Here is a 16,633-nt window from a genome sequence, read left to right on the forward strand (position 1 = left end):
TTATTATAGAACCAATTCTCTATTGATTACTATATTGTAATCAATATATAGTAGTAATCTCAAAAGTAAAAAAAAAAAAAAATTTAATATTACTTGGGTGCCATCAGCTAGAATCGAAACCAAAACACAGTACTCCAACATTAGTCGTTACCGTTTGAGCTATTGTCAGTCAGATACAAAAAAAGTTTAAAATGAACTGACTTTAGCATATAAGTGTATATGTGCACATGTATACAAACGAACTTTAACTTCACTTACATTTGTCAAGTTCTAGTTTTTTTTTTCAATTTTGACAAATATTATTAAATTAGCGGGATCCATGGAAATTCCACAGAATGAGAAATCCACAAATATGTTTTGATAAAGCTGATATTTTTGTGGACAATGCAAAAAATTAATTTTTTGGACAGAAAAACCAATGTGAGTTTATTAACATTTATATGGAAATAGTGTCCATTTGCATCTTAAATATAGAACTGACCTAAATGAGCTAAATTTAATAAGAACTAATAAATACTCAGAAAGTAATATTGTGTTACATAGTTCAGTACAAATAATAAAATCACATTGTAAGAGGTAATTTTTAATTTACTCTGTCAGTCTAGCACCTCTTGAAAATGTCCTTTTTTGCCCTGTTTCTTTTGAATGTTCCTTTTTTACCTAATGTTTCGCTGACTTTCTTTGAAGAACCACTGCACACTGAAATTATTTGGTTCCTTTCTAACACCATTACAGCCATGATCATATATTATGATATTTGAAAATAAGGCTATAGCAAAAGGAGGTCACTCTCATATTCTTGTCCAGGGTTGCCAAATTAGCTCTTAAAGTTAAATTTCGCAAAACTAAGAAAAGAAACAAGCAGAATATTATATAGAAAACACTAGTTGGGTTTGGGGGGGGGGGGCTTTGCCTGGTCGTAAAATACGCTTAAATATGATATTTTGTCCAGATTTTGTATATATTATTATAGTTGTGATTTCAAAAGTAAAAAAGAAAGTATTTGGGTGCCATCAGCTAGAATCGAACCGAAATTAAAACTGTAGCATTCAAAGCTGGTGATGTTACCACTGTTCCAATGTGACACGCATATGAACTGATTAAAAATAAACTAAGATGAATGTACAAAATGTATAACTATTTTTTTTTTTTTCAATTTTGACCCATTTTTGACTTCCTTAAAAACTATTCTAACCATCTAAAGACCGATAAAAGAATGATGCGTAAAAAATCCAATCATTTGAGACCCCTAGTGCCGCTCGGCGATTTTTAGTTTTGGAGGAGATAGTTTGAAAATATGGAGACGGACAGACAGACATATAGCCTTTTATATATTAGATATTTTCAATATTTCAATCAAATTAATATATGTAAGTTCCATTTTAAAAAATTTTTTATTTTTTTTTATTTTTTTTTTTTAAATTTAATTTCCCAAGTCATCATTTGGTGCGTGGTGTGTTTGTATTTATTTTTGAGTTTTTAGCTATTATTTACCAACTGTAAACTGAGCATCTGTAGATGTTGCATGTGAATGTAACATGAAATCTGCAGAATTCAAACAACATCCAATGAATGATAATTTGTTAATTTTAAGTCATTTCAAAAATTTGTGACTGATTTTGTAATATTATTACAGGATGTTTAGTTTTTAATGTAAATGGCTTTTTTCCTTTTCTTTTTTTTAACTCAAGGTAGTCATCACTTATAAAGGTCTGAAGGCCATTTGAAGATAAGGTCTAATGAGTGTACACTGGCTACCGGGACAACATCATTGTCAGAGTTAGTGATGGAAATTGGGCACAATTTGATTACTTAAAGGAATGACTCAACAAGAACTTGTTTACATTGGACTTGAAGATGACCATATTGTAGTCAGCTGGAAAGCAGGCCAGCAGAACAGTTCCACAGGCTGGCAGTTCTAGGAGAGAAGCTTTGTTTATGGATTTTGCATTTAGATTTAGGCACGGATAGAGACTGGGGGGATTGATGATAGTGGTTGTAGCTAGTCGAGTTTTTTTTTTTTTTTTTTTTTTTTTTTTTTGCTCCTCTGACAAAGTAGGATTGGACCTAGTAATTCACTCCCATTCGCCTGTTCGTTTGTTTGCACTTTTCTCAATAACCACTCTTTGAACTAAATTTTGCACCAACGCTAGTCATGGTAAAAGTAAATTTTCCATTCATATACAGGGTGGTCAAAAAGTCAAGTAACATTTTAAAGAAAAACGATATTAGCAATACACGTATATTTAAGTACCATACATTGAAATATAAAATGAAACAAACATGAAATATGTTTATTTTGTTAATTGTCGTCCATTTCTCTCTATCAATCGCTGGAAGCGATTAACCACTGATTGTGTAACACGTGTAATCATGTCAGCTGATATCCGCGCAATCTCTTCTTCAATAAATAACTTTAAAGACGCTATTGTATCAGGCTTCTTGCCATAAACGTTATCCTTTACATAGCCCCAAAGCCAGAAATCAGGAGGGGTAGTTTAATATTACACTCAAATATTTAAACAAATAATATTAAACGAATAGAGATTATAATGGATCATATTGTTTTTTCTATCTTTAACATGTTACCTGACTTTTTGACCACCCTGTAGATTGGGAGCCACTGGTTTAGAGTCTGTTGATTTTTGGGTCAAGGGAAAAAATCCCTGGCATGTGTAGATGGTGGTGTGGGGGTCAGCACCAGTTACAGTTTTGGCAAAATTCTGGAAGTGGAACTCTGTTAAAGAATGCAGTAATAATAAAAAAAACAAAGTAAATTCATATAACTCGGTATGGTACAAATATATATATATATATATATATATATATTTTCACGTGAAATCACCTTTTTCTTCACCATCTTCCCTCTGCTTCACTTTTTGTTATCAAGTAAGATCTTTGACTGACTTGCAGTTTCATCAAATACTTTTGTATGCAAAATCCGATCCCGCATTTTGCTAATTCCTACCTTCTGATGAGAAGGAAAGTATTTCTTCGAAACTCTGCGGATTAAGGACTATCCACTTATTGTTTCCTTTTCAGATTAAATATGTTTTTAGGTCTTTTTCAAAGTGTTTTTTAACATGTTTTATTAACTATTTGCTCCTATATATATATATATATATATATATATATATATATATATAATTTTTTTTTTTTTTTTTTTTTTTTTTTTTTTTTTTTCAAGCAAATTGATTCTAGTGTTGGTTACCCAGTTTGTTCTAAAGTGAGGTATTTACACAAGAAATATATTTTTTTTTTCCAGACGTCTTTCCACAGATCTTCGAAGGAGGGAAATTGATAATTTCCAAAGGACTCAGCAGTCACTTCCAAGTGAGCCACACTGTATCCATGAGTACGTTTCAACCGACTGGTTATCGATTTGGTGGGACTTATGTAGGGACCAAAATGTATGGGCCACAAGAGGTAAGTTTTATAAATTTGCTTGTGTGTGCACTCGTTAGCCTTTTGGCTGAGAGGAAAGTCTAGTATCTGTTTCTGTTACATTTCTTTGCCTTTTCTGCACTCTTTAAGTGAGGGAGAAATCCTTCTAGATTGAATGGACTTTATATCTAAACAAAAATGAAAAACATACAATATAACATTAAAAATTTTTTTTGTGAATATGTTAGGATCCTAGATTGAGGTAATTTTAATTTTTTGTCCTCTATCCAGAATGCCCCCCCCCCTTTAAAAATTTTTTTTTTTTTAAGGTATTAGGCCTCATCTTCCTTAAAAAATGGTTTTGTGTCTTCTTTCTATTCTCATCAGGAGGTAATTAGAGACTTGTATAGTACTAGCCTTGGTGCCCAGCATTCCTCGGTGTTTGGAGGTGTGTGTTGAGAAAAAAACCTCTGACATGAAGGCGGAAAAGAAAGTGGAGGTGTGTGTGTGTGAGGGTGTTGGTTGAGCAAAAAAAAGTAGAAGTAGTAAGCAGGCTCTAACCCGTAACGCGCCAGAGGAAAAAGCGGTGGTAAAGAAAAAACTGTCTTACCGATGTGCCTACCATGGTTGTGACGTCACGAGCGGTCGAAATAATGCCTTTTAAGCGACGTCGTGAATGCAAGGGTTGAATGACTTGCAAAAAATGTCAGCAAAAAAATCAACTCTCCCTGTATAAAAGTTCCCAATTGAGGGTGAAGGAATTAATATTTTTGGCCAATTTTTGATATTTGTCGTTCAAAGGGTCGAGCTTCAGAATGATACAGATTTCGTGAAAATCCGTTGCCTCTGTCGAAAGTTTTAGGCATGCATACATACATACATTTAAACAGACAGGTGAGATTTATATTAGACTAGCGAGGGGTACCTGGCGTTGCCCGGGTGTTTGGAGGTGTGTGTGGAAACTCCGGGGGTGGGGAGGGTTAAAAAAAAAAAAGTAAGTATGAGGATCGAACCCGAACCTTTGAGGCAAAGTTGTGAATTAAAGTGTGAAAAAGAAAAACGTGCGATGTTAACCATTGCCCCACCGCGACATGCTAACGGAAACACGTTTGAATTTATTTAATTACTTGGATTTAGCAGGTGCCCGTTTTAATGAGTTAATGAAGTCAAGTTTGACTGCGGGATTTCATTTACTGCTGAACGCTGTTTTTTCCCCCAAGATGTTATAGGAAAAAGACTAACCCACATGCGGCGAGCGACAAATGTTGAATATTTATCTTCCCGAAATCGAACAAATTAAATAGACAGGCGAACTTCGTTGTTAACTGTGAGATATTACGATTTATATGTGATATAAAAAGTTTTAAAAAGTTGTGAAGCGAGCGACAGCTTCTCTGAAAAAAGCCTTTTGTAGACACACAGAAAAAGCGAACACACATGCATACATTTTCGCTTTTATATATATAGATTTTATTTTAATGAAATTAAAAATGTTTGAAAACACCCCCTCACTTCCCAATGATTCTTGTCCCAGTTGCCCCTTAAAGAATGAATTTTAAAAATTTTTAGATATTATTCTATTGCCGTTTAAGAATTTACTAATTTTGTGTGTTGCAATATTTTTGGTATAATAAATGGGGTAAGATTGCAAAAAATTGGAAATTGACCAATCAAATGGAAGAATGCTCTGCTATCAACCAATCAGAAACCAGAATCACTCCATAAAACATAGTTGATCTTTTAGAATTCTCGCACACAATTTTTCGTGTCCACATGAAAAGAAATTTTGCTCTTTGTCTGCAAACTTTTACAATTCAAGACTTCTACAGATTGGCTATCCAACGGAAAGCTCTTCAAAAACTAAAATGGTTTACAGCTGAAATTGTAGGTGTTTTTGTTACTTTTTACTTTTAGATGAGGTACCCGGCATTGCCCGGATGTTTGGAGGTGTATGTTGTTTTGGGTAAATCAAAACTTGGATGGGGGGGGATTAAAATAAAATAAAAAGTTTTGGTAGGTGAGTATGAGGATTGAACCCGAACCCTTGAGGTGAAGTTGGAAATTAAAGTGTGAACAAAAAAAGAGTGCGACGTTAACCATTGGCCCACCGTGAGATACTAATGGAAAGATATTTGAATTTATTTAATTACTTAGATTTGGCAGGTGCACGTTTTAATGACTTAATGAGGTCAACTTTGTCTGCGGGATAGTATTTCATTTACTGCGGCAATGCTTTTTTTATTTTTATTTTCCCAAGATGTTGGTGGGAGGGACCAGCTCCCCTTGTCCAAATTGAATAGCAATTGTTTGATATAAGGAAAATATTTCCAAATTGATCAAATCTGATTGCTTTCGGACATTTCCTGCGATAGCCGGAAAATACCACCAGAATTAGTGTCGCTTTTATTATAGGAAAAAGCCTAATCCACATGTGGCGAGCGACAAATGTTGAATATTTATCTTTCCAAAGTCGAGCAAATTAAATAGACAGGCGAGCTCCGTTGTTAACTCAGAGATATTATGATTTATGTGATATAAAAAGTTTTAAGAAGTTGCGACCCGACCGACCGCTTCTCTGAAAAACATATGCACAACTTTCCTAACTTCTATCTCCCTAGTTCTCTTAATCTGTCTCTTTTATATCTTTCTCTTGCATATTAGATTGGTATAAATACAAGGTTACTCCCATCCCCAACTCCACAAAAATACCTCCTATGAAATCATTGATAAAATTTACAATTCTCTTTGCAATCCAACCATATTTGCTACAATTAAACTCCGGACTAGTACTGACGTCCACCGGGTTTCTATCATGAATATCCAACAATCTTTGGTTTATCGCTGTTCAATGATAAGAGGAGCCACTTTTGTGATTAGGACATATGATCTTGAATAAGGTTAATATTCACCAAACCCTAACTTTTGTGATTAGGACATATGATCTTGAATAAGGTTAATATTCACCAAACCCTAACTTTTGTGATTAGGACATATGATCTTGAATAAGGTTAATATTCACCAAACCCTAACTTTTGTGATTAGGACATATGATCTTGAATAAGGTTAATATTCACCAAACCCTAACTTCTCTTGATTTTTATCTACTAACCCAAGCACTCTCATACATTCTATCAATGTGACCAGACCATCAAAGTCTCCTGTTCTACACGCATTTCCCTATACTGTCCAGATTTCATGTTCTTTTGAGGTCACCTGAACTAAACCTCATTACACATCTATCGTATCATTCTAATTTGAAAAAAAATGAAGTAGTTGTTTAATTTGATATCTGTACTAATTGACTGTTTGGTGATGGTTTTGCCATTTCTGTTGTTGGATATTTAGGCTGTGGGTACTGAAAAATCATTTTTGATAAAAGTATACATCTGTGAGAACAATAAAATAATTCTCAAATGTACCAAAAAGTCATTTGAAAAAAAAATTATAAACCTCGTAGGCACCTGCGTGAAAAAGCTACAAACTTGAAATTGCCAGAACTAAAAGTTAAAACTATTATGTTTGAAAGGTCATTTTTGGTAAAAGGTTACACAGGTGTAATCAGTCAGGTCAATCCAGTGAAACAAAACGACCTTGGGGTGCGTTTACAGTGACAATACCATCCCAAAATGGGCATTTCAGGTTGTCATAAATGGTTATATAACCATGACAGGGGGCTTTCGAATGAGTGCCGTCACTAGGTGGCCTAATGATTGTCTTTGCATGTTGTGTCCCATGGTGGGGCTCTTTGTTTCTTGATCCAATTATCTCTTGTTGTTCTGTGTAGCCTCCGGGTTTCTTGTGTCATCTTTGGGTTTCTTGATCCCTCTACTGGTCCAGTCAGCTTGCACCGTCTTATTACGTCTGGTCTTGTCGCTACAAGAGTTATGTCCCTTTCATGACAAAAGTGGAGATAAATAAAAGTGACTTTTCCTGTTGTCAGTTACTAAGTTATTTTAATGTTATCATTATTTTATTTTTATCACTTCTTTCAATTTCTTCCGGTAATCTCCAAAAATACCGTTAGGGCTTACAACATGGCCGCCAGAAGAGTCACGTGATCCGGTAGGTGTATCAGAATTTTAGGCAGAATTTTTGACACCCCCAACAAAAAACTGCGAATAAAATATATAAAACTCGTAATTTCTGTTTTTAAAGTGGGTTGTTAATTTTCTTTATGAAATATACTTCCAAAATAAACTATTACAGTCGTTTAAAACATAATAGAAGTATTATCTTTTATTTTTTAAAAACAATGTTTACAAAATTTCTACGAACGTGCATAGACATTTTGTAAACATTGTTTTTAAAAAATAATACTTCTATTATGTTTTAAACGACTGTAATAGTTTATTTTGGAAGTATATTTCATAAAGAAAATTGACAACCCACTTTAAAAACAGAAATTACGAGTTTTATATATTTTATTCGCAGTTTTTTGTTGGGGGTGTCAAAAATTCCGCCTAAAATTCTAATACACCTACCGGATCACGTGACTCTTCTGGCGGCCATGTTGTAAGCCCTAACGGTATTTTTGGAGATTACCTTTCTTCCTTGGCCTTTCCCTGTGAACTGGACCTTAACTACTTTAACTGTCCCAAGCACTGTACTCCATTCTTTCAACATAGCCATACTATCAAAGTTTCCTTCTCGCACGCATCTCCCTATACTGTCCAGATTTAATTTTCCTTTGAGACTATCACAACTAAATCTGTCTTTAGAACTCATTACACACCTATCATATCATTTCTCTTCATGCAATGCATGTCTTCAACCCTCACTAGCCATGTTTCACTTCCAAATACAATCACACTGTGTACACATGCTTGATGATTTCCTTGGTCGGCAATGGTAACTCATTTCTGGTTAGTAATGGCAGACGTTTGCTGAACTTACTTCATTCATTCCTAACTCTTGTATTCACCTGCTTCATTTTGTGCTTAAATGGTATCACTAAGGTGGCAAAACTTGGTTCTTGTCCAGAATATTGTCCTTTTGACTACTCTACACTCTTTAACCCTTATCCTTGAGTGGCCTATCGGCCTTGATAAGTGGTGACGCCTATGTAAAAAAAAAAAAAACTTCTCCCTATATTAAAAAATAACAAAATATTTGTATGGTGTATGTGAGAGAATGAAAAAGTTGTATTTCAAAAAAAAAATAAAATTGATCAAGTAGGTTTATTTTTAACCAAGAAAATTAAATATATGTAAGCAAAGAGGGGCTGTCTCACATCGCCATCTTTAAGAAACGAGATAACACAACAATAATTAAAACTTGCAAGATCAGATTGGTAATGTCTACAATTCCCAATTAACTATGTGAAATCATTTTAAAATGATTTTCTTTATAAAAAAAAATATTTAATCAATTTACGTTTCTTAATTTTTGAGATGAGGATTGGTTATTTGTATTATTTGAATTTATCGGACTACTGTTTTCATCTTGAGTGTTATTTTCACATTTCGGTCAATGAAACCTCTGACCATGATCAGGTGTATCAAGAACCTGTGGCGCAGTGGTTAGATTATTTGGAAAAATCAATTGTGAAAGTTACCTTCTTCTGAAGGTTCAAATTCTCAGTGTGGGTGACAACAAAAAATACAATTGCGAGTTACGTGAGACCTTTATCCAGTCATGGTTGGCAGAGCGAGAGCATTATACCCCTGTGAAGTAAATAAAGGGTGTGGTTCGAAATTGCACCCAAATTCCCGAGTTTGACAGAAACAGTCCGGAGTTCAACAAGATACACCTGAAGAAGGTCGGAGGTTACACTGAATGAAACATTTAACCAAGAAAATTAAATATACAGGGTGGTCAAAAAGTCAGGTAACATGTTAAAGGTAGAAAAAAACAATATGATCTTACCCCTCCTGATTTCTGGCTTTGGGGCTATGTAAAGGATAGCGTTTATGGCAAGAAGCCTGATACAATAGCGTCTTTAAAGTTATTTATTGAAGAGGAGATTGCGCGGATATCAGCTGACATGATTACACGTGTTACACAATCAGTGGTTAATCGCTTCCAGCGATTGATAGAGAGAAATGGACGACAATTAACAAAATAAACATATTTCATGTTTGTTTCATTCTATATTTCAATGTATGGTACTTAAATATACGTGTATTGCTAATATCGTTTTTCTTTAAAATGTTACCTGACTTTTTGACCACCCTGTAGATCACGATCAGAACAGTAGAACAAATAATATGGATTAATCAAATTTTTTTGTTATGTGATTTTTTTTTTTTAAATTTCATCTCGGATACATAGAATTAATCGGAATCGTTAATCGTAAGAATTGTGTATTTTGGGAGGTATCGGAATCGCATCGTTAAAAAATACCTTAATTTTCATCTCGGATACAATATAAAGTTTTTTTTGTATTTTGTTTTAGTATAGATGGAATTCTGAGCAACCACCCAAAACTCATCGACGACCTCAATAGCCTTGTCATCCAAATATACTTTCTCCTCATCGGAGTTCTCATTCATATCCATTATCTATGTAATAGTTTAATCAAAAATTGCTTTGTGTCATAAAAAATATTCATTTTCAATCTTATTAATCAATTTTACTCTTTAAGTCTGGATCACTTTTTTTTTCTTTTGTGTGTGTGAAGATATATATATAAAAATAAAAATTACAATAAGTTTACCAAGGTAATCAAAATGGTAAACTTAAAATATATTATAAATATTAAAGAGTTAATATTTACAAGTAAAATAAACTCAGCCAGATGTAAAAGCTCAATAAAACCGAAAAGGAAATAGAGCTTATAGTATGAACAAATGATTAATAAAACATGTTTAAAAGACATCTTGAAAAAGAGTTAAAAAAGGAAGCACAAGATAAGTGGATAGTCCTTAATCCGCGGAGTTTCGAAGAAATACTCTCCTTCTCATCAGAGGGCAGGAATTAGCAAAATGCAGGATCGGATTTTGCATATAAAAGTATTTAATGAAACTACAAGTAAGTCACAGATCTTACTTGGTTAAAAAAAGGGTGAGGTAAGGGGAACAGGAGGCAAAAGAAAAAATTAAGGATTAAGGACTATCCACTTATCTTGTGCTTCCTTTTTTAAAATTTTATATATATATATATATATATATATATATATATATATATATATATATAGGGGCAGATAACTCTTTTACCAATACATTAATATTTTTTCACTTTTAACATTTTAGTAAATTTTATTTTTTATTTTTGTAGGCCTATCCCGTATTGATTGGTGATACAGACGTTTCCGGTAACATGAATGCAAACATCATTCATCAATTTACAGAAAGATTACGAACAAAATTTGTTGCACAGGTAATGAACATTTTTAAGTTTGCACTTGTTTTAAAATTTAAAACAGTTAAATTTTATTTTTCCTCATCAGGATTTATAATCCGTTTTTTCAAATACAAAAAAAAATTTTTTTTTTTTTTTTTTAAATATAGGAAATTATATATATACACAAGCAGGCTATCTGGTGTTGCCCAGTCATAGAATATGCTTAAATATGTTTTTATGTAGATTTCTTATTATAGAGCCAATTCTCTATTGATTATTATATTGTACTCAATATATAGTAATGATTTTAAAAGTAAAGCAAAATGACTAAGGTGCCATCAGCTAGAATTGAAACCTAAACCTGTAGCTCTGCAACTTTAATTGTTACCGTCTGATATCCATGCTTATACAAAAACTTTAAAAAAAGTAACGTTAAAGATATTGATATATAATTGTGCATGCATAGAAATAACACATTCAGTCTACTTATGCTTGCCAAGTTTCAATTTTTTTCCTATGCTTTTTTTATCCCTATATATCGAGTTTCAAGTCTGTTGTCCAAAAAAAATTGATGGAGGATGTGTACAGACTATTCCTCAGACAGATAGTCACTTATATATATATATATATTATAAATTTTTGTACTGTGTGTGTGTGAGACGCGGTTTGTCTCAGGCTACAGGCAATCCATCCAGGCAAGTTAGGTACCGAAATGAAGCTTATGACCCAGCGGATGTTTTACTGATATTTATATCCATGTTTGGTGTATGGAAATACAAAAAAATAACGATTCACTAAACAACATTTTATTTACTGGATACTTTTCCGGTATTCACCGGAAATTATTATCTCCCTTAGTAAGTTCGATTTACTGTGTGTGTGTGAGTGAGACAGGCAGGCAGGCGGTTCGAAATAAAGCTTATGACCCAGCGGATGTTTTAGTGATATATAAATATCTATGTTTGGTGTATGGAAATGCAAAAAAATAACGATTTTACTAAACACGTTTTATTTACTGGATATTTTTCTGGTACAGGGACTCAAGTTTGCTTAGCTGGGCAAACATGGGTGCTTGTATATATAATGTTGGTAAAAGGATAAAAAATCAGGCAATATATGAATTTAAAATGGAAAGGAAGAAACAATGTTCGATTTGTCTGTTACTGAAGTTTTATTCTAACGACTGTTTTCAAATGTGAAATATATCACTTCAACTTTCAGTTATTCAGGATAGAAATATAGATTGTTTTATCACCTTTTTTGTAGTTATTCCATTTTTAAATTAGTTGTAGGCTGTTTTTAATTGTGGAGTATAATACATTAAAATAATGTCAGGTCATCAGAAGAGAATATGCACTGTTTCAGGGCCAACCTTTCTCCAGCTTTTTATGTGTACCGGCCCCTCTCACTGATGTGAGGTACATATTATCTGGACTGTAAGTAAATGAACTGTTCAAATCAATAAAAAAAAATGGACATTTAATAATGTTGTGGTTACTGTTTTGGTTAACAGATAGCGTCTCGCGTGTCAAATTTACAGTTTAATGGTTGCATCTTACATACGTGTTACGACATGCTCCTATTGAAATGGAAGGAGACTGGAATAAATTGATAAACAAATAATTAAAATAAATAAAAATAAATATAATAGATAAAATAACTAATTAAATAAATAAATACAATAAAATAAGAAGTAAGTAGGAACGTACATACGTGCATATAAATACACATTACGTACATTACGTGGAATGATAAGTGTCGCCCTAAAGAAGACGTATATTGAAAAAATTAATTCAGGTAACTTGATTATGTAGTAGAGCTGACATTTATTCAATTTAGCCGCCTTTAGCCTCAATTACCGCCTCAATATGAGTCTGAAACTAGGAGCATGCCTTTTCTGCAAGTGCCAACAGCAGTTCGGTGGATGGCAGCGATCAGGCTGGCTTCAGTATTGTGGGAGGTCATGTTGGTGATGTTCTTGACGTATGACCAAATGAAGTAGTCCGGCAGGTTCAGGTTGGGGGAGGAGGAGCAGAGGGCAGTGAGAGAAGGGTACAACGTTGTAGCACTCCTTCTGCCAGCGGCCACCTGATTGCACCAGGGGATCACCACACTCATCAACACATTCAGGTACACTTTGGTGTTGACCTTCAAGCAGACTTCGAAGGTATGAGTTAGCATGATGTGACCCTCACTTGAAACCACATCAAAGACCATAACCTTGGCCGAAAACTTCGTTTTCATCACGCAAGGCACGTCCCTATTATTTGTGGCAAGCTAGCAATGTATTTTGAGGATGCTGGCAATGGTCCTGTTGTCATAACTTAGATCAGTAGAGAGCATAAGTTGTATAGCGGCACATTTCCGATCTCACATGTTGAACATTATGTAACTTTCAGACATGATACAAGGCTGCTATCGCTCTTGGGAATTGTACAAAACTGGCCAACTAGTAGATGGTCTACAACAAAAAAGAAAACCGTTATTCGGAAGTTAGAAAGAATCAAAAATAGAATTAATAGACAAAAAACATCTATTTTATTTAATGAAATATGCTTAAGAGAGAAAATGCTGCCTAAATAAATATATATACATGTTTGTTTCTACGTATGTATACATGTTTGTACAGAGGGGAATGATAAAATTGTTGCTCTAGAAAAGAGCACATGATTCGATTTCCATTAAAGAAAAAATATTTTTCTTTGCTTTCTTTTTACACCTGCCTGTTTCCTATCTAACCACTCCCCCATTTCTTTTATTTTTGTCCTTTTCCCCTCACTGTTTCTTTATTTTGTTCCCCCACTTTTTTCCCTCTTTTTGTTCCGGTTTCATTTTTTCTTTTCTTTTCATCTATTTTTTCTTTTTCTTTTCATCTATTTTTTCTTTTTTTCTTTCTTTTTCTTTTCTTTTTTCTTTCTTTTTCTTTTCTTTTTTCTTTCTTTTTTCTTTCTTTTTCTTTTCTTTTCATCTATTTTTTCTTTTTCTTTTCATCTATTTTTTCTTTTTCTTTTCATCTATTTTTTCTTTTTCTTTTCATCTATTTTTTCTTTTTCTTTTCATCTATTTTTTCTTTTTCTTTTCATCTATTTTTTCTTTTTTTCTTTCTTTTTCTTTTCTTTTTTTTCTTTCTTTTTCTTTTCTTTTTTTTCTTTCTTTTTCTTTTCTTTTTTCTTTCTTTTTCTTTTCTTTTTTCTTTCTTTTTCTTTTCTTTTTTCTTCCTTTTTCTTTTCTTTTTTCTTTCTTTTTTCTTTCTTTTTTCTTTCTTTTTTCTTTCTTTTTCTTTTCTTTTCATCTATTTTTTCTTTTCTTTTCATCTATTTTTTCTTTTTTTCTTTCTTTTTCTTTTCTTTTTTCTTTTTTCTTTTCTTTTTTCTTTCTTTTTCTTTTCATCAATTTTTTCTTTTTCTTTTCTTTTTTCTTTCTTTTTCTTTTCATCTATTTTTTCTTTTTCTTTTCATCTATTTTTTCTTTTTCTTTTCATCTATTTTTTCTTTTTCTTTTCATCTATTTTTTCTTTTTCTTTTCATTTTTTTTTTCTTTCTCTTTTCATCTATTTTTTCTTTTTTTCTTTCTTTTTCTTTTCTTTTTTCTTTCTTTTTCTTTTCATCTATTTTTCTTTTTTTCTTTTTTCTTTCTTTTTCTTTTCTTTTCATCTATTTTTTCTTTTTCTTTTCTTTTTCTTTTTCTTTTCCTTTTTCTTTTTCTTTTCTTTTTTTTCTTTTTTTCCTTTTTTTCTTTCTTTTTCTTTTCTTTTTTCTTTTCTTTTTTCTTTTTCTTTTCTTTTTTCTTTTTCTTTTCTTTTTTCTTTTTCTTTTCTTTTCTTTTTCTTTTTCTTTTCTTTTTCTTTTTCTTTTCTTTTTCTTTTCCTTTTTCTTTTCCTTTTTCTTTTTCTTTTCTTTTTCTTTTCCTTTTTCTTTTCCTTTTTCTTTTCCTTTTTCTTTTCCTTTTTCTTTTCCTTTTTCTTTTCCTTTTCCTTTTTCTTTTTCTTTTTCTTTTCCTTTTTCTTTTTCTTTTTCTTTTTCTTTTCCTTTTTTCTTTTTCTTTTCTTTTTTTTTTACTCTTATTCTTTTATTTTCTTCTTTCAGATCCAAAATAATAAATGGCTTGCGACGCAATTTGCCTCGGATTACAGAGGAGATAACTACACAGCTTCTTGTACACTCGGCAATATAGATATAATTAACGAATCAGGTACAATAACTTTATTTTTTTACTGTTAAATATTTTCTTTTTAATAAATATTTGTTTGCAAGATGATTATCTAAGAAAAAACTTAACCATTTCACTTCTTGAGATTTCTTCGTCAGACATGGATTTTAAGTTTGGTTTCGTAACTTTTTTTGTTGATTTCACTTGATGAATCTGTCTTTGGAATAACAACTTCAAAGCAAGCCACAAACCTTCGTCACTGTTTCCTGGCATAGACCACCAAAGTCTTTGGTAATCTTGGCCTTGAGTTTGCATTTTACAACTGAATCTGTTGATATCTTATACTCCTGTGCGCCTACACAAAGGAATCAAGGGAGTCTCAGTTGGAAAAACAGATTTGTTACCTGTTTCTCACCTGAAACCGGCTATATCTGTATAAAGAAATGTTAACAAAAATTGTCCATATTATATTTAACGAAATAAACTGGGATGAAGTACTGCTACCAAAGTGTACATCTTTGTTGGGTTGTAGACAGGTGATAAATAGTGCATGCTCGCTGGTATTTTCTTGCCTTGTGTTCATCCAACCATTTTTTTTTTTTTTTTTTTTCATGGAAATTGCTTGAGATAAGGCAGGAAGCCACTTGATGTAAGGAGCTAACAAGATGATTATCACAAAGACTCCTGTCATCTTCCTTGTTAGCTCCTTTTGATACCTCTTGAAAAGGCAAACCCATGGACATGTATGTATACTGTTTATGCATGCAATAATATATATATATCTGATCAAGTAGTGTCCTACCTGGCACAGACATTGACAGCTATGGCTCTCCATCTATCTCTCTTGAGGCATTCATGAATTCATTGTTGCTCATCATCTTTTATGTTGCCCAGGTATTCAGACTGTCAACATATGTTTCTTGCTGTCGTCCTCTGCTTCTTCTACCCATAATCTTTTCTATTAAGCTGATCTGCTCTGTTCCGCTTTTTCGATAGACATGGCTCATGAATCTCATTTGTTTCTATTTTTCGTACTGTTTTTATTAGGAACCTTTCTGTGTTTGCTATTTCTAATACATCCTTGTTGTTTTCTCTTCTGCCCAGATATTCTCCTCAGGAACCAAGTTTCAGGTTTCTGTAGTCTTTTCCTCATGTTTGTGCATTCACAACCATATAATAGAACAGACCATACATGCGTTCAGAGTATTCTGAATTTGGTGTTCTCATTTTAATGTTTCTGTTATTCATGATTGATGACAATCTCTTGAAAGTGACTTTGGCTGCAGCTATGCGACTTTGTATTTCAGTTGTGCACCTTCCATCAGACGTGATCCAGTATTCCAGATATTTGATTATATTGTATTGCGACATTGTGGCTTGCATGTTGGAGCTTTGGTGTTTTTGAGTTGTTTAAAGCAAGTCCTTTATATTCACTTGCTTCCACCACAGTATCCACCATGTGTTGGAGGGTCTCTTCGGATTCTGCTATTAATACAGTGTCGCCCGCACACCTAAGATGGATAATGTTGTGTCCACCCAAACTTATACCTTTGGTGTGTGTGTGTGTGTATATATATATATATATATATTGCAATTAGGAAGGGAAGACTTTTATGATTCATGATTAAAAGTAAATTTGTATATATATAAATATATATATATTCCTTTTAATCTTCTCCCCAAAAAGGGGGGGGGAAGGGGGAACAGGAGAGGAAAGAAATAGAAATAGGGAGCCAACTGACTGGTTTCGACTCTCGCTTCTCAAAGCTGTATCGAGGGAATTTTTAAAACAAAGAATGAAAAAGCAATTAAAATTGCA

General features: G+C 32.8%; 1 protein-coding gene across 1 annotated transcript in view; it reads left to right on the forward strand.

Moving 5' to 3' along the window:
• The window catches only part of LOC145249030 (mitochondrial import receptor subunit TOM40 homolog 1-like), a 44,923-nt gene that overhangs the window by 14,826 nt on the left and 13,464 nt on the right, over nucleotides 1-16,633 (forward strand). Inside the window, exons 2-4 of the mRNA XM_080110888.1 lie at nucleotides 3,266-3,426; nucleotides 10,600-10,701; nucleotides 14,751-14,856. Coding sequence (XP_079967014.1) covers nucleotides 3,266-3,426; nucleotides 10,600-10,701; nucleotides 14,751-14,856 — 369 coding nt within the window. The remainder of the gene's footprint in view (nucleotides 1-3,265; nucleotides 3,427-10,599; nucleotides 10,702-14,750; nucleotides 14,857-16,633) is intronic.

Source organism: Euprymna scolopes, chromosome 27, assembly GCF_053919585.1.
Source record: "Euprymna scolopes isolate OS-2025 chromosome 27, ASM5391958v1, whole genome shotgun sequence".
Classification (NCBI taxonomy): Eukaryota; Metazoa; Mollusca; class Cephalopoda; order Sepiida; family Sepiolidae; genus Euprymna; species Euprymna scolopes.